The sequence below is a fragment of the Myotis yumanensis genome, unplaced genomic scaffold (assembly GCF_028538775.1).
Source record: "Myotis yumanensis isolate MYYU_CA2020_CCGP unplaced genomic scaffold, mMyoYum1.0.hap1 SCAF_3, whole genome shotgun sequence".
Lineage (NCBI taxonomy): Eukaryota > Metazoa > Chordata > Mammalia > Chiroptera > Vespertilionidae > Myotis > Myotis yumanensis.
In genome coordinates this window covers 25781133-25807507 of record NW_027223754.1, presented here as the reverse complement: position 1 = coordinate 25807507, position 26375 = coordinate 25781133, and the positions used below count along the sequence as shown (strand labels likewise).

Genomic DNA, 26375 nt, shown 5'->3' with positions numbered 1-26375 from the left:
GGGACTGGACTAGATCTATTAAGGGATAAGGACATCTTCTCCACAGAGGCAGTTGTCTTTGATTCTGACCAAAGAGGAATGCCTCCACATTCTGAAAAAATCAACCACCTCCCCCCATCTCCCGTTTCCCTCTCCCGGTGTTCAGAGCCCCGAGGCATTCTGCACTGCCCTGCACCCATCAGAATTCCCTCGCAAGCCCTTCTTTCCTTCTCCCCGACAGTGGAGAACCTGTATGCCGCCCTGCGGAACATTGACCGGAGCGAGATCGTGAACATGTTGGAAGGCTCTGGCAGACAAAGCCGCAATCTGAAACCGGACCGGCGGCACACGGAGCGGGACTACTCCTCCTCGCCCTCCCAGATGAATGGTGAGTGTCCCCTGTGAGGAGGTGGGGCTGGGCCAAGAGACTCCAGCCTCCCAGCCTCCCAGCCTCCAGCCAGAGACTCTTCATGAAACCATCTCCCCCGTGGGTGGGAGGTCTGTCTCCACAACTCCCTCTCCAGGGTGGTGAGGAAAAAGTTGAGCAAGAGAGACAGGCCACGCTACCCCAGCAGCAGGCTGCCAGGGGGACCTGGTGTCCTAGTGGAAGAGTTTGGGGCAGCTGCTAGACTCCTGCCCCTACAGGTCGCACGTCCTCTGTGCAGCTCTGCACCAGGCCCGGGCGCTCTCTGGGCATCCGTGTCTCCATGTGTAAAACAGTCAGTAGCTGAGGAGCAAAGGGCATGGAGCTGCTGGCCCAGGCTCTGGTGTGGATTAGATGGGTGCTACTTTAAAAGTCCTATTTATTGCAGCCCCCCCTGTGAGGCTAAGCAGGTTACTTTTCTTTGAGTCCAATGTCTCCTTTTCTCTCTCTCCCTTTTTCCTCACCCCGCCTTTTCCCCCTCACTCTTTGTGATGTGGTTCAGCATGCACAGGAGCCCCCAATGTGACCAGGCCCCTGGGGGGGTGACCTTTGCCCTCAGCCCTCCCACTGCTGTCTCTTGAGGACCACTTTCCTTTCAGCAGCCGTGGAAGGAGCCAGCGCATGAAGGAGCGGGCCAGAGACTCCCACTCCCGGCCCTTCAGCTGCCCTCTTCTAGCCGTGGGCACAGAGGCAGAGCAGAGACCTGCTCTGTGGTAGGAGCAGGGGTCTGGGTTCTAGTCCCTCTCCCCTCCTGACTCCAGGTGCGGCTGTCATTGTCTCTTCTTTAAAATCAGCAATTGGGTTAGATCCCTCAGACCCAATTACAGACCCTGAAAAACAATGTTTAATTTTGTGAACTATCGTCCTCTGGTGCCTACTATCACCCTGGACAGCTGCATTGCACTGTTTCTGCTCCCCAAGCTCCTAGTTTAATGCTAGTCCCCAGCCATTCACACGTGTGCTCCTGTGCGGGCACCTGGTGCGCTGGGCATGGTCCTGAGTGGGTAAGTTCTAGGCTGGTCTGGGCACAGGGCCTCCTGCCAGGTGGAGCTGGCTTAGGCCGAGCTCCTCACATCTTTCTCTCTCCATGTCCTGTGTCTCCCGGATCATGCCATCTAGCGGCCCTGGGTGCAGGGTTCATCGTCTGTTGATCATGTCCTGTCGCCTCTCTCTTCTGCCTCTGACCTCATTGGACCTCATTCTCTCCCACCGCCTGTCTCCACTGTCTCCGCCTCGGCCAGGTGTTCGGGGCCGTCAGCCTCCGCACATGCATGTCATGGGGGACTCCTGGCCCTCCCCCGCACCGCGTCTCACAGCTGCGTGCCAGGGCATGTGTGTGCGTGCGCAGGGCTTGTCTCTGGCTCCAGGTGGAGGCTGCAAGCTGTGCACTGCTCACTTCTCATGTCCTGCATAAAGGGCTCTAAGACAGTGGTCCACCTCGTGCCCCGGGGACCTGGCTGGAGCGGGGCGGGGCTGCTAGGTAGACCCACTGGCTTCCACACAGGAAAGAGGGAGGGTGGTGCGGGAATGCTGCCAACTCCGGGAAACCCAGCTGACAACGCCCTTCTTGTCTGTGTGATAACCCATCACTTGGTTGGGTTTCTTAACATCCCAGGCTTTTTAGTGAAGTCAGATCAGCAAGTTTTTGTTTTCTTGTGCCCCAATTATGTGCCTACAGAACAATGGGCCCATAGAATTACTAAAAAAAAAAAAAAAAAAAAAGGAATTACAACAATTAAAAATCTGTTAAGAGGGTAGGTCCCATGTTAAGTGTTCTTACCACAATAAAAAAATTTTTAAAGAGTTACTGCCCAGACATTTATGAGCGCCTCACGTTGGCCATTGGCTATAGGCCTCCCAGCCCCTGTCTGTCCTAGAGGCTCAAACGCCTAAACAGAGCTCTAAGTCCCTGTGTGGGGCTGGGTCTCTCTGTGCCCCGTGGAAAGGTCTCCGTTTCAGTTGGCCAGCTCATCTGGCAAGTATTTTCGCGTGCCAGGTGCTCTTCCAGGCCGGGAAGATAAATCAGTTCTCAAACAGCCTCCCCCTCCACAATAAACCACCCAAACTCTGCCTTCATGGAGCTTACCTTCTGTTTGGAGAGTCCAATAGGAACCTAATATGTAAGTGGGTTATATAATGTGCTAACAGGTTACAATAAGTGGTGTGGAATAAAATGGGCCCTCGGAAGGCGGGTGGGAGTGCTGGGGTTGGAGGGTAGATGAATGGTGGGAGTGGGGAGCATTTGAACAAAGCCTAGGAGACGAGGGAATGAGCCATGGGAACATGGGGAGAGGACATCCAGACAAGCACACATTCAGTGGCCCTGAGTGGGAGGCTGGTGTGCTCATAGAGCAGTGAGGGGCCACAGGGGCTGGGCAGAGGGAGGGAGGAAGGAAGGAGGGAGCAGAGACCAGAGGGCCATGGGGGCCAGCTCTTACAGACTATCCTCGGGATATTGGGTTTTACTTGGAGTGAGATGGAGGGCTATGGGAGGCTTTGGAGCAAAAGAGTAACATAATGTAACTTAAGTTGTTGGGGTTTTTTGTTTGTTTGTTTGCTTTTTGTTAATCCTAACCCAAGGATGATTTTTCCCATTGATTTTTAGAGAGAGTGGAAGGGAGGAAAGGAGAGGGGGGAGAGAGAGAAACATCAATGTGGGAGAGACACAGCGATTAGTTGCCTCCTGCACACGCCTTGAGGGCCAGGGATCATTCCTCCAACCCAGGTACATGCCCTTGAGTGGGAACAGAACCTGAGACCCTTCCGTGCACCGGCCGACACTCTAACCGCTAAGCACACCAGCCAAGGCCTAACTTAAGTTTTTAAAGGATCCCTCTCACTGCTTTGTTGATTGTAGACAGCGACAAATTGAATGTTTCTGTGCTTCCTGGCTTCTCTGTCCAAACTCATCACCCCTCCAGAACCCCCTCTTCCAGCAGGTCTCCTGACAGGCACAGGCTGTGTGCCCTGCATGCACACCCCTGCCAGGGCCTGAGCAGACACTCAGAAACTGACTCCCAGCATGGTCCCTTCTGCCTCTCTGGGCACCGGCATTGGCTTTTGTTTGTTTTTCCTACCTTCTTCCCTGTCCCAGGAAGACCACCCCACATCTGGGTGCCCTTCTGGCTTGGAAAGAAGGAGCAGGAGGGTCAGAGGTAGAAGGTTGGGAGACAGCAGCCTCCTGCAGTTGCTCTGGCTTTCTCCTGGGCAGGAGCAGTGATGGCTTGTCCTGAGGCCAGCCCAGCCCTCTGCACGGATGCTCACGGTCAAACCTGGCCTCCTTGTGCTTGACTTTGTTTCTCTGCTTCTCTGAGTCTCCTTATGAAGCCATGGGGACTAAGGGCGGGGATTGGTTGCTCCCTTGGTGTCAGGGGAATAGGAACCTGAGGTCTGTTTTCCTGCCTTCCTGGCTCCTCTTGCCATCTGTACCTGGACTGGCCGAAGCAGAAGGGGGCTGAAACCAACAGGCCACTTGCTTCCCCTACACAAGAGGGGGGCAACGCAGGCTCTTGGGTAATAAATGTGTAGACAAAGATTACCTAAGAGCAGGGGAAAATAGCATGTTCCTTAAAAATAAAACATTTCTTCTATGAAAGGAAAAAATGGACACCTCACACCCACACTTGTCAGCTCCATTTGGTTTGATAAATTGAACATATAGGAATGTCTTCTTAGAAATCAAATGTGTTTTATTTCTATCAACTTTTTAAAAAATACAACTGCTGAATTTGGCTCCTGAGGTCAGGGTGTCTGTCCGCTCCTCGTCTAGCTTGCTACTGACATTAACAGGATAATCATTACATCCAGATAAGCAGAGTCCCACATGATAAGCTGAGATGAGGAGAGACCTGGGGAGGGGCCCCTGGACTGTCCTCTGTCCAAAAGCAGTCTGTATGGTTGCCTTTTACCTGGTTCCCCCAACAAGCAACCCAAAGGAGAGGCCTCTAGACTGAAGGATGTGCTGGTGACTAAGGTATGGCAGCGTCGCATGAGACTCCTAGAGAGACAGACACACCTGAAATGCAACCCAGGGAACTCAGCAGACCTTATTATGGTCTGGGTGCCACCTGTGAGATGTTCCTTATGAGGCTGTGCTCAGGCCTTAAAGAACATTGCTCTGACTTAGTAGTAATCCCCACCAGCCCTGAGTATGGCCACCTACAGCCTCAGATCCAGGCTTGTGGGGCTGTGGGTGGACCAGTGGGGTCCTCTGAAGACTGAAAGGGAGCAGTGAGGTGTATCCTCTAAATGCTTTTACCAGGGGAAGGGCTCCAGGATAAACACAAGACGCGAGAGGGTGTGCATGAATTAGTTCTCTTCACAGACATTTTCATTTAAGTGAACACCATGGAGTTTTAAGGTGGAAAAGTCTCAAAGAATACCCAGGAATGAGCCTTAGGTATTCTGTGGCCAGTAGAGCTACCATCTCCCAGTCTTCATCAAGACTTACTGAGAGTCCCAGGAATGACAGAATGTTCATCTGGCCATATCTGAGGGGCTGTTTAAGATGCACTTCACATCTGGCCAAGAGGAGGTAACTGGTACTGAATATACCCTCCTGTTTAAAACAGCCCCCGAATGGACAAAATATACGAAGTAAACGTTTTCAAGACATTGGACATCAGGCAATAAAGGGCAGTGATCCATGAGACCTGGAAATACACAAAGTGAACCCTACTGCTAGTTTCTAGGTCATGGCATAGGGAAGAGAAATCCAAGAGGACTTCCTGGATTGAGGAGAGGTTGCTGAGAGTCCAGGGAGACTAAGGCAGCTAGAGGTCCCAAGATAGATTACCAGGGAAGAGAAAGCTGCACAGAGAACTCTGGAGATCTGAAGAGATTGCCTCTGGAAGTTTTGGTTGAGTATAATCAGCTGTACCCAACAGGCAGACGGATCTCTCACAGGCATTGCATAGGGAACAAAGAAAGGTTCTTCTCAGAAATGGAGAATAGCAGTGCTCCACCCCTGCCTAATCAATCTTATAAGTAAAATTAAAAAGGATCAAACTATTTCCAAGTAACCTAACTGCACAAAAAACAAAGCTTGGGAATATTTATGAGAATATGGAAATATCCAGCACCAAAAAAGAAAAAATTCATAATGTCTGACATTCAATTAAAGATTATCAGACATACAAAGAGGCAGGAAAGCATGACTCATAATGAGGAGGAAAAAAATCAATCAATTGAAACTGACCCAAACTGACACAGATGTCAGAATTAGCAGACAAGACTGGTCAAGTAGTTACTATAACTGTATTTTAAGATTCAAAACATCAAGTAGAGACATAGAAGATATTTTTAAATGATCCTAACCAATCTTCTAGAGATAAAACTATAATGTGTAGGATTAAAAATACACCAGGTAGGATTAGACATTACAGAAGAAAAGATTACTGGATTTGACTACATAGTAATAGAAACTCTCCAAAATGGAACACAGAAAGAAAAGAAAATTTTAAAAAATCAATGAGCTATGTGACAATTTCAAGTGACCTTATATCTGTGAAATTAGAATTCCCAACAGAGAACTGAGTGAAAAAGTATTTCAAGAAATAATGGCTGAAATTTTTCCAAATTTGATGAAAGCTATAAATACACAGATCCAAGGAATTCAATGAACCACATGCACAAGAAACATGAAAGCAACTATGCCAAGGCATATTTTAGACAAATTGGTCAAAACCAGTTATAAAATCTTAAAAGCAGCCAAAAAAACAAAAACAAAAACCACAGTATGTAAAAATGAACAAAGAATACCAGGTTTCCCGTTGGAAATAAATGAGAAGACAGTGGAGCAACATTTTTAAAGAACATCTCTAAGGTAACCTAGAATTTTGTACCCAACAAAAATAACTTCTAAAACTGAAGGCAAAAGAAACTTTTCCAGACTTACAAAAGCTGAAAGAATTCATCAGGAGAGCCATGCTACAAGCAATGTTAAAGGGAAAAACAAAAGCCCTTCAGGCCAAAGGAAAAGGATAACAGACAGGATAAATACATTATTTTCTAATTAGATGTCTCTTCAGAAGCCCTGAAAACAAGGAGAAAGTGGAGTGAAATATTTAAAGTGTAAAGAGGAAAAAAAACCACAGCAATCTAGAATCCTGTATCCTGAAAAATTATCCTGAAAAAGTGAAGAAGTAAATACTAATACAAACAAAAATTGAGGGAATATTTTGCCAGCAGGCCTGTCTTGCAAAAAAAATATTAAAGTAAGTTCTTTGGAGAGAAAGAAAATAATACAGATCAGAAACTCAAATCTACATAGAGTAAGGAAGAACATCAAAGAAGGATTAAGTAAAGATAAAATAAAAACTTTTATTTTTCTTATTCTTAGTTGATCTATAGGATAAGCTTGTTCAAAATAATAGCAGCAATGTATTTATTTATGCTTATATATAAGCAAAATGAATGACGAATGACAGCAGACATCTATGATAGAGGGAACAGGAGGGAAGAAATAAGATTGTTATGTTATTATAAGATATTCACATTGCCCATGAAGTGGTATGGTGTTATTTGAAAGTAGACTTGTATTACTTGGAAATGTATGTTGCAAACTCTAAGGCAATTGTTTAAAACAAGTTTTTAAAAAAAGCATAACCAATATTCTAGGGAAGGGGAGAAATTGATTCATATAAAATACTCAAAATCACAAAAGTTTTGACTTTTTTTGAAAAGAGTGGAAGACAAAAATAGGAACAAAGAACGAGGACAACAAATAGAAAACAATAATAAATATGGTAGATATTAATCCAAATATATAGATGATCACTTGAGTGTCAATGGTCTAAATGCATCAATTAAAAGATAGAGATTGTCAGAGTGGATCAAAAAACACAACTCAATTATTACCTACACGAAACCCACTTTAAATATAAAGACACATACAAATTAAAAGTGAATGGATGATGAAAAATATACCATGCTAACACTAATCAAAAGAAAGCAGGAATAGTTATATTAATTTCAGACAGAGCAGACTTCAAAACAAGTAAAGTTAGGGATAAAGAAGGGTGTTACATAACAATAAAGAGGTCAATTTCTCCTAGAAGACGAAACAACCCAACCATAGCACAATATACATTCTTCTCAAGCTCACATGGAACATTTGCCAAGAAAACTGCCTTCTGGGCCATATAACACACCTTAACAAATTTAAAAGAATAGAGATCATGTAATAAATCAATATAATTCATCATATTAACAAAGTAATAAAACAACAACCATATGATCATCATAATAGATATAGAACAAGAATTTGACAAATCCAACATCCATTCCTGATTAAAAACCAAAAAACCTCTCGGCAAAGTAGGAATAGAAAAGAATGCATTCAACCTGATGAAGGGCATCTACAAAAAAACCTAAAGCTAACCTTACACTTTATGATGAATGCTTTGACTCTAAGTTCAGTTACAAGACAATGATGTGTACTCTTACTGCTTCTGTTCAACATTTATTAGGGGTGCTAGCCAGTACAATAGGGCAAGTAAGAGAAATAAATGGCAACCACATTGGAAAGGAAGAAGTAAACCATTTACTCAGACAACAAGATCACATGTATAAAAAAACCTAGTGGAATCTACAAGAAGTGATGGATAAATAAGCTTGCAAGATACAATTTCAAGATATAAAATCAGTTGAATTTATATACTAGCAATGAACAACTATAAAAGAATACTATTTACAATAGCATTGAAAAAATTGAAATACTTGGAGATATATCTGATGAAAAATGTGAAAGACTTACACATTGAAAACTACAAAACATTTCTGAGAGGAATTGAAGAAGGCTTAAATAAAGGTAGAGGTACACCTTGATGATGGACCAGTAGACTTGATATTGTCAATGCTCTCAAAATGATCTATGTATTTGATGCAATGTCAATCAAGATCCCAATATGCTTTTTCCCCCAGAAATTGACAAAGTAGTTCTAAAATTCACATGAAAAGACCTGAAGAATGAACAGAGTGGGGGGAATGAACAAATTTGGACTCATATTACCTGACTTCAAGATTTATTACAACGCTACGGTAATCAGTACAGGGTGGTATTGTCATAAAGATAAATAATCATTTTCTCTTCTGGTCCCTGGCGCCTCGGGAGTCGCGGGCTTCTGTGCAGAGATGGCCAAGTCCAAGAACCACACCACACACAACCAGTCCCGAAAATGGCACAGAAACGGCATCAAGAAACCCCATCACAAAGATACGAATCTCTTAAGGGGGTAGACCCCAAGTTCCTAAGGAACATGCGCTTTGCCAAGAAGCAAAACAAGAAGGGCCTGAAGAAGATGCAAGCCAATGCCAAGGCCATGAACACTCACGCTGAGGCCATCAAGGCCCTGGTCAAGCCCAAGGAGCCCAGGCCCAATATCCCAAAGGGCGGCAGCCGCAAACTCAGTCAACTTGCCTACATCGCTCACCCCAAGCTTGGGAAACGTACTCATGCCCACATTGCCAAGGGGCTCAGGCTCTGCCAGCCAAAGACCAAGGCCAAGGCAGAAACCAAGCCCCAGGCTACAGGTGCGGCTGCAGCTCAGGCTCCCAAAGGGGCTCAGGCTCTTGCCCCCAAAAGTGCCCAGGCTCCCGCTCCCAAGGGTGCCCAGACCCCCAAGAAGGCTCCACAGTAGAGGCCTCTGTCTGCCGATGTGAGGACGGAAGGACTGGTGGAACCCCTAGGCTGCTGTCTGCATGGTGCTTCTGTCCTCCTGTGCTGTTTGTACAAATAAACCTGCGGCAGAATCAAAAAAAGAAAAAAAGATAATCAGTGGAACAGAATAGAATCCAGAAACAGAACCACATGTGTATGAACGACTGATCTTTACAAAGATGCAAAAGCAATTTAATAGAGAAAGGAAACTGTTTGCAACAAGTGGTACTGGACCAATTGGATATCCATATGCAAAAATGAACTTGGATTTATACTTTGCACCATGTACAAAAAAATAACTTGAAATGGATTATAAATTAAGTCTAAAACCTATATAAAAATTTATAGAAACATAAAACTATAAAATTTCTAGATGAAAACATAAAAGAAAACCTTAATGACCTTGGGTAAGACAATGATTTCTTAGATAGAACACCGAAAGCACAATCCATAAAAGAACAAATTGATCATTTGAACTTCATCAAAACTTCTTCTCTGCAATGTACCCTGTGAAGAAAATGAAAAGACCAGGCACAGACTGGGAGAAAATATTGGCAAATCTGATATAAGTCCTGTATCCAGAATATATAAAGAACTCTCAGAACTCACAATAAGAAAACAAACAACCCAAATTTTAGAATGGACAGATACTTAATCCATAAAATGTTCAGATGGCAAATAAGTGCATGGAAAGATTCTCAACATTAGGAAGATACAAATTAAAATTACCAGGAAATATCACTACCCATAAGAATAAAATGAAAAAGACTGACCATACCAAGTGTTGACAAGGATGTGGAGGAACTGGAACTTTCATACACTGCTGGTGGGAATGTAAAACTGGACAGCCACTTTGGAAAACACTTTGGTTGTTTCTTGAAAAGTTAAACATATACCATATGACCCAGCCATTCCACCCCTAAGGATTTCCACAAAGTAAAGACAGTGTATGTCCACACAGGCAAGCAGCTTTATTTGTAATAGCCCCATGTTGGAAACCCCAAATGTCCATTAGCAAACTGTAGTCTATCCATCCAATGGAATACAGCTTAGCAATAAAAATGCAAAAATCATCAATTCATGTAACAATATGGATTATACCCAACTATTAAGTTGAGTGAAAAGCCAGACAAAAAAAGAGTGCACACTGTATAATTCCATTTATATAAAATTCAAGGAATCCAAACTATAGTAACAGAAAGCAGATCAGTAGTTACCTAGAAATGGAGTGGTGAAAGAAAAGATTATGAAGCATGAGGAAACCTTTCAGGAATGATGGGTGTTCCTCTCTGCATGATGGTTTCAGGGGTGTATACCTATGTCAGAGCCTATAAAATTATCTACTTTAAATACAGGGTGGGGCCTGGCCGGCGTGGCTCAGTGGTTGAGCGTCGACCTATGAACCAAGAGGTCATGGTTCGATTTCCAGTAAGGGAACATGCCTAGGTGGCAGGCTCAGTGCCCAGTGGGGGTCATGCAGGAGGCAGCCAATCAGTGATTCTCATCATTGATGTTTCTATCTTTCTCTCCCTCTCCCTTCCTCTCTGAAATAATCAATAAATAAGTAAATAAACACAAGGTGGAGCAAAAGGAGGTTTACAATTGTTAGTATGCAAAATACAGAGTTCATAAAGCTGTTGTAATAATCATAACCTGCATGTCTTCCTCCATACAAACAACTGTAAGCCTACCTTTGCCCTACCCTGTATGTGCATTTATTGTATTTCTACTGTTCCTCAATAAAGATATCTTTAAAAGATATTAATGGGCCCTGGCTGGTTGCTCAGTGGTTAGAGAATTGGCCCCCAGACCAAAGGGTCATGAGTTTGATTCCTGGTCAAGGGCACGTACCTTGGTTGCAGATTCTATTCCTGGCCTCAACTTGTGCAGGAGGGAACCAGTCAAAGTGTCCCTTTCATATGGATGTTTTTCTTTGTCTCTAACTACCCCCCTCCTCCCTCCCTTTCACTTTCTTTAAAAATCAATGGAAAAAATATCCTCGAGTGAGCATTTAAAAAAAAATTATATATATATATATATATATATATATATATATATATATATATATATATTAATGGCAGATTCTAGTGAAAAGACCACTCTGACCAACTGTGCCTTAAGCAAGTCGCTGCACCTCTAGTTTCCTAATGTATAAAGTAGGAATAATATTACTTTCCTTGTAGAGTTGTTGTAATAATAATTTAAAATAACATGTTAGATATCTTTTATACAAAATAGATGCTCCAGTAGTAATAAAATATAATAACGCTTTCAAAATAACAAGAAGAAAAGTAATTACCTGAATCTAAAGTGCCCTGCTTGCATATATCTGGAGAGATTTCTTTGGAGGGTTTGAAGCCATTGCCCCTGGCTTCCCAATTCCTTAGGTCACAGATTCACATACAGTGACTTGCAGTTCATAACGTGGTAATATTTGACCCACCCATTTCTCTTACTCTCCCACATCTCTGTTCCTAGTTTGGTCAGATCTGAAAGGAGAGTCCCTTAGTCTCTGCCACTGCACAACCCTACCCACCGGCCACCCCATCACCTCATGGTTTCTTTCTCCTCCTCCTAATGTTGAGACCTAGAACCACACAGACTTGTAGCGGTCAGTCAGGAAGAAAACTCTCCTGGGAAGATTAAGAGAAGATGTGTGTCAATCACATAGCATGGTTCTTGGCTCATTGAGACATGTAAATGCTAGAATATGGACAAGGTCACCTGTTCCTGTTCGGTGTCCCCCTCACACACCCAGAGAGTCTTTGGAGCCAATAAATTCCCAATCCGGTCTAGGCACGTGGGAGGAAAAGGTAGACACCATCTCTGCCCTCAAAGAGTGCACAGTTCATGAGCAGCTGAGTGGGGAACATGGCTGGGTTCAAAGAGGGGAAAATCAACGTGAATGGAAGTCGTTGGGAAAACATCATGAAAAAGAGGACAAAGAGAACCTTGTTTGTGTGTGCTGTGTGTTTGCAATCCCCAACCCTTTAGCCTGGTACAAGGCTTGTAATTGGACCTTAATTAATATGTTTTGTTGAACAAGTGAATGAGGGTAGCTGGAGATGGTATTGTCAGAAGGAGAGAAGGGCTGGGAGCAGCTGAGGCCCAGAGCTGGGAATCAGGAGGGCCCATTTGGCTAAAGAAAGGCCCAGCCCAGGAAAGAGCCTGATGCGGGGGATGGGGTCAGGGTGCGGGATGAACGGCAGAATGAAGAGCCTGGACACCAGCTTAGAGTATCTAGCAAGGTACTCTGCAGGGGGCAGCGCCACCAAACCCAGGTCCTCCCTTTGACTCTGTTGGGTCTTCAGAAGCTGTAGGTACACTCCCTAGTTCCCCAGACAAGCTGAGCCAAATGGAGAATCTTCTAGCTCCTTCTCCCACCCACAGATTGGCACCTGCTCTGAAGGGGAGTCGGAGGCCCTCTGTCCCCTTTTCACAGGGACTCCCCATTCCTGGCTAGAGGAGCCGCCTGACAGGACAGTGCTCATTCAGCTGGCACACAGGTTCTCACACATTTACACGTGCCACTCACTTGGGCTCCTAGTCATTTCTGAACATCAGGGAACCAATACGAAAGCCAATCAGAAAACTAGCAGGGACTCCTGGCCGAGCCAGACAGGAAGGAACAGACGTTAAGAACAGGCTGTGCTGACCAGGGTACCGTGCACAGTGTCCTGAGCCAGCTGGCTCCGGTCCCACCTGCTCACTGCTGACCAGGAGCTGGAACACAACTCAGGGCCTGCAGGCAAGGAGCTCAGGGCAGAGAACTGAGCTGGCAGCTGATCTGCCTGGTGCCTCCTGGACCCTGTTTTGAACCCTGAGAGTCCTCCCTTTCATCTCTTGAGATTATTCAAGTTGCCAGAACCATTTGGCAACGTGAGGAAAAGTTACTTCATCCCAAACCAAATGATTTCCCATTTGAGCACTGCACCGAGGCCTGTGGGTGTCCAGTGTGCCCACTAAACCCCTCCACTGCAGCTCGGTTTCTGACCCTGGACCTGGGTGGGCTGCTCCCTCCCTTTAAGACACATTCCTGACAGAGACTCCAAGGACTGTGCTAAAGGGACGTTTTGAGCAAAGAAAGAACAACATTTCTTTCTGCCTAGCCATGGAGAAGTGGGGTTTTCCTCCATTGGAGACAGATTGGAACACAAGTCCTTTGGATCAAGGCTTCTTGATCTAGCCCTGAGCTGGAAAGGAATTCCGTTCTCTTTGCCGTCCAGCAAAGGCGCCCTCCTCTTTGCCCCTCTCCCTGGCTGCCCCCACCCAAACCAGAGCCTTGTTTCTCCTGCCCAGGTGCTCTGGGCAGCAGCCACAAGCCCTGAGCAATGGAGTTTGAGCTTGGAAAGCCCCTCGCCCGGAATGTGCATGCCTCTCTGTGGCCGTGGCCGTGGCCGTGTGTGTGTGTGCGCGCGTGGACTTGCACGTGAGCGTGTGTGACAAAAATCGCTTCTGGAGCATGTTGCCCTCTGTCTGCCCATCCAGGTTACTCCTCGCTGCAGGACGAGCTGCTGTCCCCTGCCTCCCTGCACTACGCGCTTCCCTCTCCGCTGCGTGCAGACCAGTACTGGAACGAGGTGGCCGTCATAGACGCCATCCCCTTGGCGGCCACGGAGCATGACGCCATGCTGGAGATGTCTGACATGCAGGTGTGGTCCGCGGGCCTCACACCCTCTCTGGTCACTGCTGAGGACTCCTCTCTGGAGTGCAGCAAGGCCGAGGACTCTGACGCCACCGGCCACGAGTGGAAGCTGGAGGGGGCGTTCTCCGAGGGAACCCAGGGCCCCACGCTGGGCTCTCTGGACCTTGTGGAGGATGACACAGTGGATTCAGATGCCACAAATGGCCTTATCGATTTGCTTGACCAGGAGGAAGGTCAGAGGTCAGAAGAGAAGCTGCCAGGTCATAAGAGGCAGGAGGACTCGACAGGTGCAGGGCAGGACTCAGAGAATGAAGTGTCTCTTGTTTCAGGCCAGCAGAGGGTGCAAGCCCGCATCACAGAATCCCCCACTGTGAGTCGGGTGATGGAGACAAGCCAGGACAGGTAAGGGCTGGGCTACCGGGGTGGGGTGCCTTTCCTCGTCCTGGGTTTCCGGGTGACATTGTGCCTGGCATTGAATGCTTGGGTGCTGCTGCCCACCCTGACTCTGTGTTCTAAACGTCCTGGGACAAATCCATTCAGTATCACCAGCTGGCCTCCGAAGCCGCCCAGAGCTCAGTCTGACCCCTGTCCTGTGAGAATGGAACTGTGGTCTGCGAAGGCCATTCCTCCCCAAGACACCCCTGGCTGTGGCCCGCAGGAGAGAGGCTTAGGGTGTTGGGATGGGGGAGCACACTTAGGAGAGAGGTTCTAGGCTTGGAGGAACCACGCCTCTAAGTGCAGCTGGGGCTGGGTGCCTGGGCCCCTATCACTGCGGAGTGCTTATCGTTGAAGACCATATTTAGAAACCTACAAGCCCCAGGGCCCGGGAAGTCATTCGTGTGGTCACACAGCTTGCGTGTGACAGAGCTGATAATGGTGCCCTTTCTCCTTTACCTTTTTGAAACAGTGAGGCTGGTGGGTTTATCTAGGGCAGGACAGAGCTTTCAGCTGTCAGAGCTGGCCGTTCTTGTGGGTGACTCCTCACCAAGCTCCCTGTGACTAGAAGGCCTGGTGCTGTGCCAGCAGCAGGGAAGCATCAGTGGCAGTTCGGGCAGAAGGGCCTTGTGCACCTCGGGGACCCAGAGAGCCCTCAGACACAGAGAGCTCACAGCCACACCGTGGACACCACACTCCCGGTGCTCCGAGTGCTGAGGGGGCTCGCGGCGAGACGGAGAGAGGAGACAGGCATGGGGCGGGTCTCACGTTGGCCCTCCTGGACTGGCTGGCACAGGAAACAAGCGGCCGCAGCTGTTTCTTCCATGTCACTGTGCTTCCTCAATTCCCCCTAAAGCAAGGACACAGTTTATATGTTCCAGAAGGCTGCGGCCACCCAAGGAGCTCAGGCCCGGCCAGGCCGTGGGAAACCTGTTCTCATGTCCCCTTCCCGTCCACACTGCTCCACTCAAAATGTGGAGCTGACTGGCCAGTCCCCAGGGTCCACTCAGTGTGGCCCAAATACCATTGGAGGAGGGAGAGGAAGGTTGTTTAGAAGATGCAAGGATTTATTTAGTTCCCAAACTAATCCTTTGAGTAGGGGGAGGGGGAGAATTGGACAGACTGAGCCTGTGAGGGTTCAAAGTGAAATACTGGCTTTCCTGTGAGCAAGGCCATCTTCCAACAACCCTGATGGCCATTCACCCAACAGCATTGATTGAACACTTAGCTGTGTGCTGGCCTCTGCACCGTGGCCACAGCGGGGTCACCAGATGAGGAACCAGAAGGCCTGGACGCTGGGCCTCAGGATGTTACAGTGTGGCTCTGGGACCTTGGTCAGCCCTCTGATGGGGATGAATTTTGTTCACTCACTCAGCAATATGTCTTGAGTGCCTACTATGTGCCACGCATTTATAAAAAATGCCTAGGTACTGGGGATACGGCACTGAACAAAACAGTCGCTATTTGTAAGAAGTTTATATTCTAACGGAGTAACTGATGGTAAACAAGATAAAGTAAATAAAATTAAAAGAGAAATGCTAGATATTAAGTGCTAAAAAGAAAAATAAAGCAGAGAATGGGAGCAGAAGGTGTGGGGGGCAGGGGGAGAAGGGGTGGTTGGAATTATAGATAAGGTGGCCAGGGAAGCCTGGGAGAGTGACGTTGGAATAAAGACTTAAAGGAATTAGGGGTGACATCCAGCCGAAGGCCCAGCTAGTGCAGAGGCCTTGAAGCAGGCATGCCCGGCACAGGTAAGGGACAATGAGGAGGCCTCTGTGCCTACCGTAGATCAAGGAAGATGGGGTCGGGGAGGTAATGAGGCCAGATGTGTCAGGCCCTGAGGCTCATAGAAAGACTTGGGCATTTACTGGGAGGAATGCAGGGCCATTGGAGGGTTCTGAGCAGAGGAGTGAGGTGACCTAACAGATGCCTTGACAGCAGCCTGACATGGCCAAGGGTAGAAACAGGGAGATGAGCGAGGAGGCCAGTGTTGGTGATGTGGACCAACATGGTAGCCGTGGTGGTGGCAAGAAGTGGCTATGCTCAGCGTATATTTTGAAAGTTGAGCCAAAAGGGGTTTGCTTACAAATAAGACGTGGGGTGTGAGAAACGGAAGTCAAAGAGCTCACCAGTGTCCTTGACCTCACAACTGAAAGGATGAAGGTGCCCTTTACCACAGACTGGGGAAGACTGGGCGGAACTGGTCTGACCGTGTCCTCAGGGTCCCTGTTAGGAATCCGGAGGAGAGATGTTAAGGAGGCCGTTTCCCACCTGCAGTTCGAGGAGGTGGTGCTGGAGACAGGCACCTGGGCATGAGCAGCATGCGGATGGGGTGTAAAGCCATGGCCTGAGCGCGCTCCTTTAGGAAGTAGATGTAGATGAGGTCTGAGAATGGAGCCTTGGGTGCTCCAATGTTCAGAAGTCAGGGAAATTAGGAAGAACCAACAAAGGACATGGAAAAGGAGAGGCCAGAGAGTGGGGGGAAACCAGGCAAATGGGGTGTCCCGGGGGCCACAGAAGAGTGTGTTTCCAGGGGGAGGGAGTGACTGCCTTTCAGGTGAGCACAGAGATGAGGACTGTTGAGTGCAGGTGGCCTGGAGGGCTGGAAGGGAGGTAGGAAACGTGATGGGTGTGGAGGCCCCATGACTGGATCTTTGGTGTGAGCCTAGTGCCTTGGGAGCCCAGAGTGGGGCCGTCCACTCAAAGGGAGGGCACCAATGCCACTGGTACCCATGGCCCTCCCCACCTGGACAGCATGGATGGCCCACTTGTACCTGTCTGGACAGGGCAGTCAGCTATATGATTTGCTCACACTCTCCTGTTCCTCGGGTGAGCTGTATAGGATGTGTCCTGGGTGAGCCAGGACTCTGGAGGGGGAGGGTATCTCAAAGAGCAGAGACTGAAGGGTGACCAGGTGTCCTTTCTCTCTTCCGGGACCCCAGACTGCAGGACTGGGATGGGGAAGGCTCCATTGTCTCGTACCTGCAAGATGCTGCACAAGGTTCCTGGCAAGAGGAGGTCACGCGAGGCCCACACTCATTCCAGAGAACCGTCACCACCGTCAAAGGGCTGGAGCCCAGTGGGTCTCGGGAGTATGAGAAGGTCCTGGTGTCTACGACTGAGCACTTGCAGCCAGAGCAGCCCGAGGCCGAGAGCCTGCAGGCTGACTGGGAACGAAGACGACAAGACCACCGAGAGCGGGTGCAGGAGGCAGAGAGCACCTTCTCCCAGCTGGTAAAGGTGAGAGCCCGCAGGGAGGGGTCTGCTGATGCCTGTCCCAGCACCAGGCCACCTCCTCTTCACTCAGCCCAGAGCCGAGCATGTTTATTTGCTTTAAGCATTGTGGCGGTGGCTTCACTTTCTCTAGAAGCTTCCTTGGTCTTGGTCTACCTGTCTGCCTCCTTGACTCCTACTGAGGGAAGGGAGGGGCTGACCTGTGTGGAGCTCCTGAGCGTTCAGGCACAGCCTGTGCTGTCATCATCCTCACAACTGCCAGGCTCCCAGAGGTGATTCCCATCTGCAGCTGATGGTTGAGCAACTCGCCCAAGGTCACAGGGTCAGAAGTGGGCTTTGAGTCCAGTCTGGCTGACTCGAAAGCCATGGGTCTTGTTTTCTCTTTTCGTCATGTTTTAGAAAGGGCTTAGAGCTGGGTGTTGGGCTAACTGGTCCAACCATGGTCTGCGTGGCTGTGGACAAGCCCCTCTCTTCTTGGTACCTTGGTTTCCTCACTGGTAAACGAGGAGTGAATGGATTATCGCCGAGGTTCACCCAGGGGGAATTCTGGTTCCCTGGCCTCATCCTCCATCAGCTCTCCCTCCTTCCATCCCTTTCAGTTTGTCCTACTGTACTTTTTTTGTTTCTTCACTTTTATCTTCATGCTCCATTCCCACTTTCTTGCCCCTCCTCATTCCTACAGGCATCCACTTTAATGTGGTTTTTGTTTGTTTGTTTGTTTGTTTAGGTATATTTTTATTGATTTCAGAGAGGAAGGGAGAGGAAGAGAGAGATAGAAACATCAATGATGAGAGAGAATCATCGATCGGCTGCCTCCTGCATGCCCCACACTGGGGATGGAGCCCGCAACCCGGGCATGTGCCCTGACCAGGAATCAAACCATGACCTCCTGGTTTATAGGTTGACACTCACTGAGCCATACCAGCCAGGAATTAATGTGTTTTTTGAAAAAAAGTTTTATTATGAAGAACTGCAAATAAATACAAAAACAGACAGAATATCATATTAACTCTCCATGCACACACCACCCAGGCTGCACAATTACCTACTCATGGCCAATCTTGTTTCATCTGAACCCCCATCCACTCTCTCCCACCTCCCCCAGATTATTTTGAGGCAAATTCCAGATATTTTATTAATGTGTCTTTTTTAAATGTACAGGTTCTTATGAAATTGGCGTTGCTGGTCTGTGCCCATGTATTTTTAATGTGTGCATGAGCGTGTGTTCTGTGTCTCCTTTGGCTTCTTACTGTTCAGTCAGCACTGTTTCCTCACCCAGGAGCCGCCTCCTTCCTCCTGGTCCCTCCTGCTGCTTTCTTCTCTTCCTGTGCTCCTACCTGAAACCAGTGCCCACAGGCACCCTGAGGACCGCAGGCCGCGCACTGGCTCCACAATGGTCCCAGGCTGCCGACGGCCAAGAGCTGCTAGGAATTAATCGGGTTTTATTTAGAATGCGTCCTTGCCAAGTATGTGCCTCGGACAGGACAGGCGGCTGCGTCCATTTTTAACCCCAGCCCACCCCGGTGCACGTTTTGCTATCGAGCTATTCCTTGGTCCCCACTGCTGCTGCTCCCAGTAGCAAGTGCTCAGCCCAGAGCACAGGAGCTCTTAACCAGGTTTGGACTCTGGACTCCTGGGGAAAGAGAAAGACTGCAGGAGCGATATTTTCCACCTTTCCTCTGCAGTCAGCCTTTGGTGAGGGAAAGCCTGGGGAGAAAGCAGGATCACCCCAGAGGATCAAGGGAGAAACCCTCTAGGTCAGCAGTTCTCAACCTGTGGGTCGCCAACCTGTGGGTCTCGACCCCTTTGGGGGTCGAACGACCCTTTCACAGGGGTCGCCTAAGACCATCGGAAAACACATATATAATTACATATTGTTTTTGTGATGAATCACTATGCTTTAATTATGTCCAATTTGTAACAATGAAACTGGGGGTCACCACATCATGAGGAACTGTATTAAAGGGTCGCGGCATTAGGAAGGTTGAGAACCACTGCTCTAGGTCATTTGGTCCATCTGACTCATTTATAAATGAGGAAACTGAGGCCCAGAGTGGCTTAGGGTGTGTCCAGGGTCACACGATGAACCAGGAGAGGCCAGACCTCCTCCTTTTTCCCAGTGGGCGTGTCATTACCGGGGGCGGGGAGAAGCGGGGGCAGACACTCCTAACGCCTCCCCAGCTTAGGACAGGATTGGATGGTGTGGATGAGCTGTTGTCTTAATCATCTGGCAGGACCCAGGGGATGATCACGAGGTCCATTTAAGGTGACGGTTTACAAAGCACCCATTTGCCAGTATTTCCAGTGAATCTCTGAGAACAGAAACACAGAGAGAGAGAGATGCCTCATCATTGGGGGCTTGGGAGGCAGGCCTGAAATGATCGTGAGCCAGCCAGTCCTCCCCTGAGGACCTGGGGGGAAATACCTGGAATTGGAATCTTCTTGGCTGGGCCAAAACCAGATATGCTGTAGCTTCTATTTTCCCAGTGCTTTCTTGTTGAAATGAGGCAGTGCTGTGCCGAGGCGGGAGTTTGAAATCTGACTCCTTCGTTTACTTACTCTTTCACATAGGCAAGTGCCTTAACCTGTCTGTGCCTCCTTTTCCTCTGTGGAAGGTGATAGAGCCTGCATGGTAGGATCATTGCAAGGCTAACCTGAGTTAGTATGTGAAAGTGTTTGCTGTTATTATTGACTAGAGGCCCAGTGCACAAAATTTGTGCACTCGGGGGGGGGGGGGCCTCAGTCCGGCCTGTGCCCTCTCACAGTCCGGGACCCCTCAGGGGATGTCCCCCAAGGGGTCCTTAGCACTGCCACGAAGGCAGGAGAGGATCCCACCACTGCTGCTGAACTCTCCAGCCATGAGCCCAGCTTCTGGCTGAGCAGCGCTCCACCTGTAAGAGCGCACTGACCACCAGAGGGCAGCTCCTGTGTTGAGCATCTGCCCCTAGTGGTCAGTGCAAGTCATAGCGACCGGTTGTTCAGCTGTTCGGTCGATTTTCATATTAGCCTTTTATTAGGTAGGATAGTGGTGGTACTCACAGCCCTGTGGTCTTCACAGCACTCTCGAGAGCACTTCAATTCACCCTCTTTTAAGGGAGGAGGAAACTGAGGCCCAGAGGAGGCACCCAGCTTCCCCAACTCCCCACAGTGGGGGCGTTGTCAGGTCAGTGTGCTGTGTCCCAGATCTTTGTTCTCTCTGCCACGTGGAGGAACAGCCTGATCCCAAAAGTGAATTCCTTTCAGCCACAGCTGGTGCGGCCGCATTTGTGAATCAGCTCTGTAAAGACGGGCTTAATGCGCGTGGTTCCTGCTCTTCGTGGGCGGGCGTTGACAGTCAGCATGGGAAGAGCCTTTGAGGACAGGCCTGAAATAGACACGCCGGTTACACGCTTACATTTAGGGTTGCTGTGCCCGGTGAAGAGGCTGATGGGAACTGCACAGCCCCGCCACCTGTGCTGGGCCCTGCTGCGCTGGGCCTGGGCAAATCACTTATCCCAGCGCTATTTTTGAAATAAACCCCTAACCCTCCAGGGTACTAGCTGGTCCCATCCCCATGAGACGGGGAGAACATCATTCTGATCAGGCAATAGCAGCCCAGGGAAACACACGCGTAACTGCGGGCACTTACTCTCCAGACATTTATTTTGTGGAGTCCCTGAACGAGAACGCTTTCCTGGGCAGAGCTGCCTCTAGTTCCATGGGGGCGGGCAGGCAGGAAAGGTGAGGGGCCGTGTCCCTCTTCAGGCTCTCGGTGGGGCAGGGCGGGGTCTCCCACAGTGACTTTGACATGTGCTCCCAGTGCCCGGGACACACACACCTGCCGGCTTTCTTCTCGCCCCGTTGGACAGCCCCAGCAGCTGGGTTGGAAGCTAAAATTATCAAAGCCTGACGTCACCCAGGCAGGAGGGTAGAGCCTGGGGCTGCTCAGTAGCAGGACACTCAGGCGGGCAGTTCCAGTGAAGGGCCGGTCGGTGTTCTGCCTGGAGAGAAAGAGTGGGAGCCTGAGGAGCGAGGATGGGAGGGGTCCCAGGAGGCCTCGGGGGTCCAAGAGGAGAATGAGAGGTTGCACCCCTGCAGCGGCCAGAGCCCTGGCTCCACTGGCGCCCGGAGGGCGGGCTGGTGAGGATGTGGACTTTCATCACCCAGCTCCTGGTCACCTTGGTGCTCCTGAGCTTCTTCCTGGTCAGCTGTCAGAACGTGATGCACATTTTTAAGGGCTCTCTGTGCTTCGTGCTGAAGCACATCCACCAGGAACTGGACAAGGAGCTGGGGGAGAACGAGGGCCTGAGTGACGACGAGGAGACCATCTCCACCAGGGTGGTCCGGCGTCGGGTCCTCTTCAAGGTAATCGCCAGGCCGGAGGCAAAAGGCAGGCCTGGAGCTGGAGGTGGGAGTGCGGAGGCCAGAAGGTCAGGAGGCCGGGCTGAGGGCACAGTGCAGGGATGTGTAGGGACGAGCTGGGGCAAGGCGCCGGCCTCCAGGTCAGGAGATGTGTTGGAAGAGAAGGGACAGGAAGGCCTCAGGGGACAGGCTCTGCCCTGGGAGCAGAGCCACCCCTCAGCGAGGGCCGACAAAGCTCATCTCTGGGATTCAGCCGGCCTCATCCTGCTCTGTCCTCAAGTTACACACAGTGTGATGGTGTCTGTGGAGGGCTTCTTCACTGTCAAGTGCTGTAGAAATGCAAATTAGGTGCCTCACTTCCTCTTAGTCTTCTCCGTGAAACGTGCACAATCGGCCCTGTTTGCCTGCTCCCCAGTGCTATTGTGGGGACCGCACACAAAGCTCTGGGCACTTGGAGCCGGTGGTTTGGCTGCCTCTACCTGCTGCGTTGGAGTTTCCTGCCAGGGTGGGGATTTGTCGGACTGTGGCTGTGGCTGCTGCTGCTGCTATTCTATCTCCTCATCCTCTAATCCTGTTCCCAGACTCCTGCTTATGAATCCTGAGTTTTCTCCCTTTCTCTAATTGCAGGGGAGTGAGCTTCAGAATATTCCAGGGGAGCAGGTGACTGAGGAACAATTCACAGATGAGCAGGGCAACATTGTCACCAAAAAGGTGGGTGCAGAGAGTCCCCTGAACTAGGGGGAGGCACGCAGGCCAAAGGCTAAAGGGCAGGCCATGGACCCGCCTCCCTCTCAGAGGGGTAAGCATGGCTCAGCTGGGACAGTTCAGGTGCCATGGGCTCCTGTCCTCCGTGATCCGGACGTGACACTCCTCATAGCCACTTTGCCCAGATTCAGCCTGAACTGAGCTCCTGCCTCACTCTTCCAGAAGAACCGAGGCCCATGGAACAGCCCAGACCTAGTCCTGTGATGCCCAGCCCTGAAAATAGCTGTAGGACAGCAGTATGGTGGTCCCCAGGCTATCACTGGCCTCTTAAAATGAAAAGGATGTGGAAATGCATTGAGTTGGCAGCAGATTTTAATTCGGTAGACATGAAGTTGCCTGTCTAGGGTTGGGCACTCTGCTAGGTTTTGGCAGAAGGAGCAAAGGGAAGACCTCGTATGTGCTCCCCTAGGGTTCTGTCACACTACATTGGAGCAGACCCCTTATGTCCGCCTGTCCTTCAGCACACGAGCTTCGTGCGGGCAGGGGTCATGCTTGTTTATGTTTTCATCCCCCCCTCCTAGCACATGGTAGGTGCAGAGTAAACAGTTGCTAGACTACTTAGATGAATGAATAAGGGAATGGGTAGATGGCATTGAATTACCATAGTTGAAAAGGAAATGTCCTCTGCCCTCAGGAGCTCATAGGTGTACAAGTATGACAGACAGCGTAAACTGCCCTCCATACCAAGAGGCAGAGGAATTGCAGTGGGCTAAGACAGAAGTTACGCATGGTCCAACCGTGTCATTGAAAACCTGCTAAGACCCCTCTGCAAATTCTAGTCCCTCTGAGGCTGTCCAACTGGAGTGTTTCCACACAGTGCTGGGAGTGAGAGACCCATCCCTGTTCTTGCCACTTAAGGACAAAGGCTGCCTCTCCCCCAACTTCATTCCTGGGAACCCGCTCTTTTCGAGCTCCGTCCTGACGGCTTCGCCAGCCCTTTCTCCCCGCCCTCTCTTTTCCAGATCATCCGCAAAGTTGTTCGGCAGATAGAGTCGTCTGGTGGCGATGACACCCAGGAGCACGAGGAGGTGATTGTCGAGGGCCCCCCGGAAGATCCTGGGGAGATGGAAGTTGATATTGATAACTTTATGAGACACATCAAGGTACTGTGGTGGCCGCAGCCTCTGAGGCACTCGCTCTTCCGAGTGGCCCGGCACCTGTACCTGCTGCTCGCCTCTGCGCCCGGCACTTCGGGTTCCAGTCTGCGCTGTGCTCACCCGTCTGGGTTCCCCTTCGAGCCTTCCTCTCCCCGGGAGGCAGTGTTGCCACCCCCTCTGGATGATGCCTTTCATTCTCTTGCCCACTTGTTGCCTGTCTCTCTGTGCGATCTGTCCTGTGTTCTGTCTCTGCTGCTGTCTCCAGGTGGAGCGGAGAGGGAATAGCCTGCAGCCGGACCTGATAGAGGGCAGGAAGGGGGCTCAGATAGTGAAGCGGGCAAGCCTGAAAAGGGGGAAGCAGTGATCTCGAGCACCCCCCTCAAACGGCCTCTCTGGAGGTAACAGTCTTTCTGCATCCTTTCTGCATGGCTTGGTCTTTGTGGAGTGGCTGGGCCCGGTGATGGCTGCTCACATCTCACCCACCCCTCCCAGCATGGTGCAGGGTGGCAGCGTTGCTGTGGTCCAGGGGCATGGATTCTCGTCCCCACCTTCCAACTGTGTCTCTGACTCGCGATTGCCTCATCCAGAAAACAGAGTCAACACTAGCTGCTGACCTACCTCTCAGGAAGTGCAAAAGTACAGAGTTGAAAAATGCTTGGATGAGTGACAGCGCTTGGTAATCGCCGTAGTAACATCACCCTGGCAACCAAGCAGTGGGGACCTGGGAGATGGGGACAGGGCATCAGAGAGGGTAGCTGAGTCTGTCTAGCCTGTGCTAGTCTAACCCACAGTGACAGACTTAGAACTGGACTGTCCCTTGAACCTGGAGCCCTGCAGACGTCCCCTCCAACCTAAGGCCTCCATTCTCCTTGGTGGTTCTTGGAACCTGTCCCTTCCCTGCTTTCTAGGAAAGGGCAAAGTTCGCAGGCCCAGGGGTGGTGGTATTGTCCCGACAGGCCAGGAGGGCCGTGGGGCCCTGGTGCATGGCCTGCGTGAGCATGGGGCCGTGTGGCTGAGAAGCCTGGTGTGCGGTGATGTGTCGTGAAGCAGGGCCGTGAAGATGTTCCAGCGGGCCCTGTGGTGCCGGGGGCTTCAGCGGCCCCCTCTGACCTCGTCCTCCCTGAGGGATCCTGTACTGAGCTGCCCCGAGGTTCTTCATTGCACCTGGCTCGGGGCAGCTCAGTACAGGATGCGTCGGGGCGGGAGTCGGCAGGAAGCGAGGAAGCACCATGGCCCCAGCGCAGCACTAACCCGCCTGCTGCCATCCAAACCCCCAGACCCCAGCTCTGGGCTGAGCGGCGAGCCAGCTCCGGCTTTCTGCTCTCGGCAAAAAGCACGGCTGCCGCTGCTCCCAGCCGCCAGAAGTGCTGACTCTGGGCTTCCCGAGATACCTCGGCACTTGGCAAAAAGGGGCTGGCAGATCCAGCTATGGGATAAAATTAGACCTGACTCCTCAGCAGCTTCCCTTAAGGAGGTCACAGCGTTAACCCCGGCACTGCCAGGGGCTCCTGCCAGGCTGCTGGTTTAGGAGATTCGCTGTGATCAGCCCTGGAAATAACCCAAAGGTGCAAATAATTAGAAACTCCTCTGCCTTCTGTTCCTCATGGCAGCAGCAGGGGCTTTAAACTCAGCTCCTGTCTGGCTTGGGTCCTCCTGACACCCCTGAACAGGAGAGAGGCAGCCCCAAAGCCAGCCTGGGGAGAAGGGCAGTGCCTAGGAATTTTTTTTTCTGTAGATGCTCTATCTGCACCACCCACAGGGATGTGGGTCCAGACCACTGAGTTGGATGTCAGGGACAGAGCAGCCTGGCTCCAGCACAGTGCTGGGGCCTCTGCCCAGAAAAGGCCAGGGGTGTGTGGTGGGACAGTGGGGAGGGAACCAGTAGTGAGGCGGGCACCTGCCTGGGTCCCAAAGGGCCCACAATGCGCTCCCCTCCCAGCAAGACAGACTGCAGAGAGGATGGTGAAGGGGCTGCGAGCTCTCTGGTCCTTAATGCTACCACCCACTCGCAAGCATGTGCAGTTGGCCTTCATGATTTGTGGACTCCACACTTGCAGATCCACCTACTAACTCAAATTTATGTTCACCCCCAAACCAACACTCGCAGCACGTCCACGGTTACTCACGGGCCCACGCACAGTGGTGAAAAATTTGATTCTGTTCCCAGCTGAAGTCAAACGAGGTGGCGCTCTGCCCTCTGGTTTCAGCTCTCATACCATATATAAACAAGTGTCTTTTTTGTAATGCCATGGGCTGATTTCTTTTCTTTTTTTGTATTTTGGGGCTATCTATTGTTGAGTTTGCTGTTTAAAATGGCCTCCAAGCCTAGCCAGTGTAGTTTGGTGGTTGAGCATTGACCTATGAACCAGAAGGTCACGGTTCGATTCCTGGTCAGGGCACATGCCCGGGTCATGGGCTCAATCCCCAGTAGGGGGCATGCAGGAGGCAGCCAATCCATGATTCTCTCTCATCATTAGTGTTTCTATATCTCTCTTCCTCTCCCTTCCTCTCTGAAATAAAAAAATATATATATTTATAAAAATAAAATAAGATGGCCTCCAAGACTAGTGCTGCAGAGTTGTCTAGTGTTCCTAAGTGCAGGAGACTGTGACGTTCATAAGTGCAGGAGGCTGTGACATGGAAAATACATGTGTTCCATGAGCTTCATTCAAGCGTGAGTTAGAGCACTCTTGGCCATGCATTCAATGTTAATGAGCCAATGATATACATTAAAGAAGGTGTCTTTAACCAGAAACTCACATCGTACAAAGTTATGTATTCATTGGTTGACAAAAA

At 49.9% G+C, this 26375-nt stretch overlaps 1 protein-coding gene and 1 pseudogene across 11 annotated transcripts in view; both read left to right on the top strand.

The window, feature by feature from the left end:
• Positions 1 to 26375, top strand: part of ANK1 (ankyrin 1) — a 203714-nt gene that overhangs the window by 171111 nt on the left and 6228 nt on the right. For 3 of the 11 annotated variants that reach the window (XM_070408458.1, XM_070408454.1, XM_070408453.1), the window contains 6 exons: positions 221 to 367; positions 13551 to 14109; positions 17085 to 17382; positions 22345 to 22428; positions 23445 to 23585; positions 23845 to 23977. In XM_070408458.1, coding sequence (XP_070264559.1) covers positions 221 to 367; positions 13551 to 14109; positions 17085 to 17382; positions 22345 to 22428; positions 23445 to 23585; positions 23845 to 23943 — 1328 coding nt within the window. In that variant the 3' untranslated portion in view covers positions 23944 to 23977. Of the gene's footprint in view, positions 1 to 220; positions 368 to 905; positions 1490 to 13550; positions 14110 to 17084; positions 17383 to 21303; positions 21721 to 22344; positions 22429 to 23444; positions 23586 to 23844; positions 23978 to 26375 lie in introns of those variants that run through there. The other 8 variants (XM_070408457.1, XM_070408456.1, XM_070408459.1 and 5 more) reach the window with 7 other exon arrangements.
• LOC139006021 (large ribosomal subunit protein eL29 pseudogene) lies at positions 8283 to 9461 on the top strand (annotated as a pseudogene).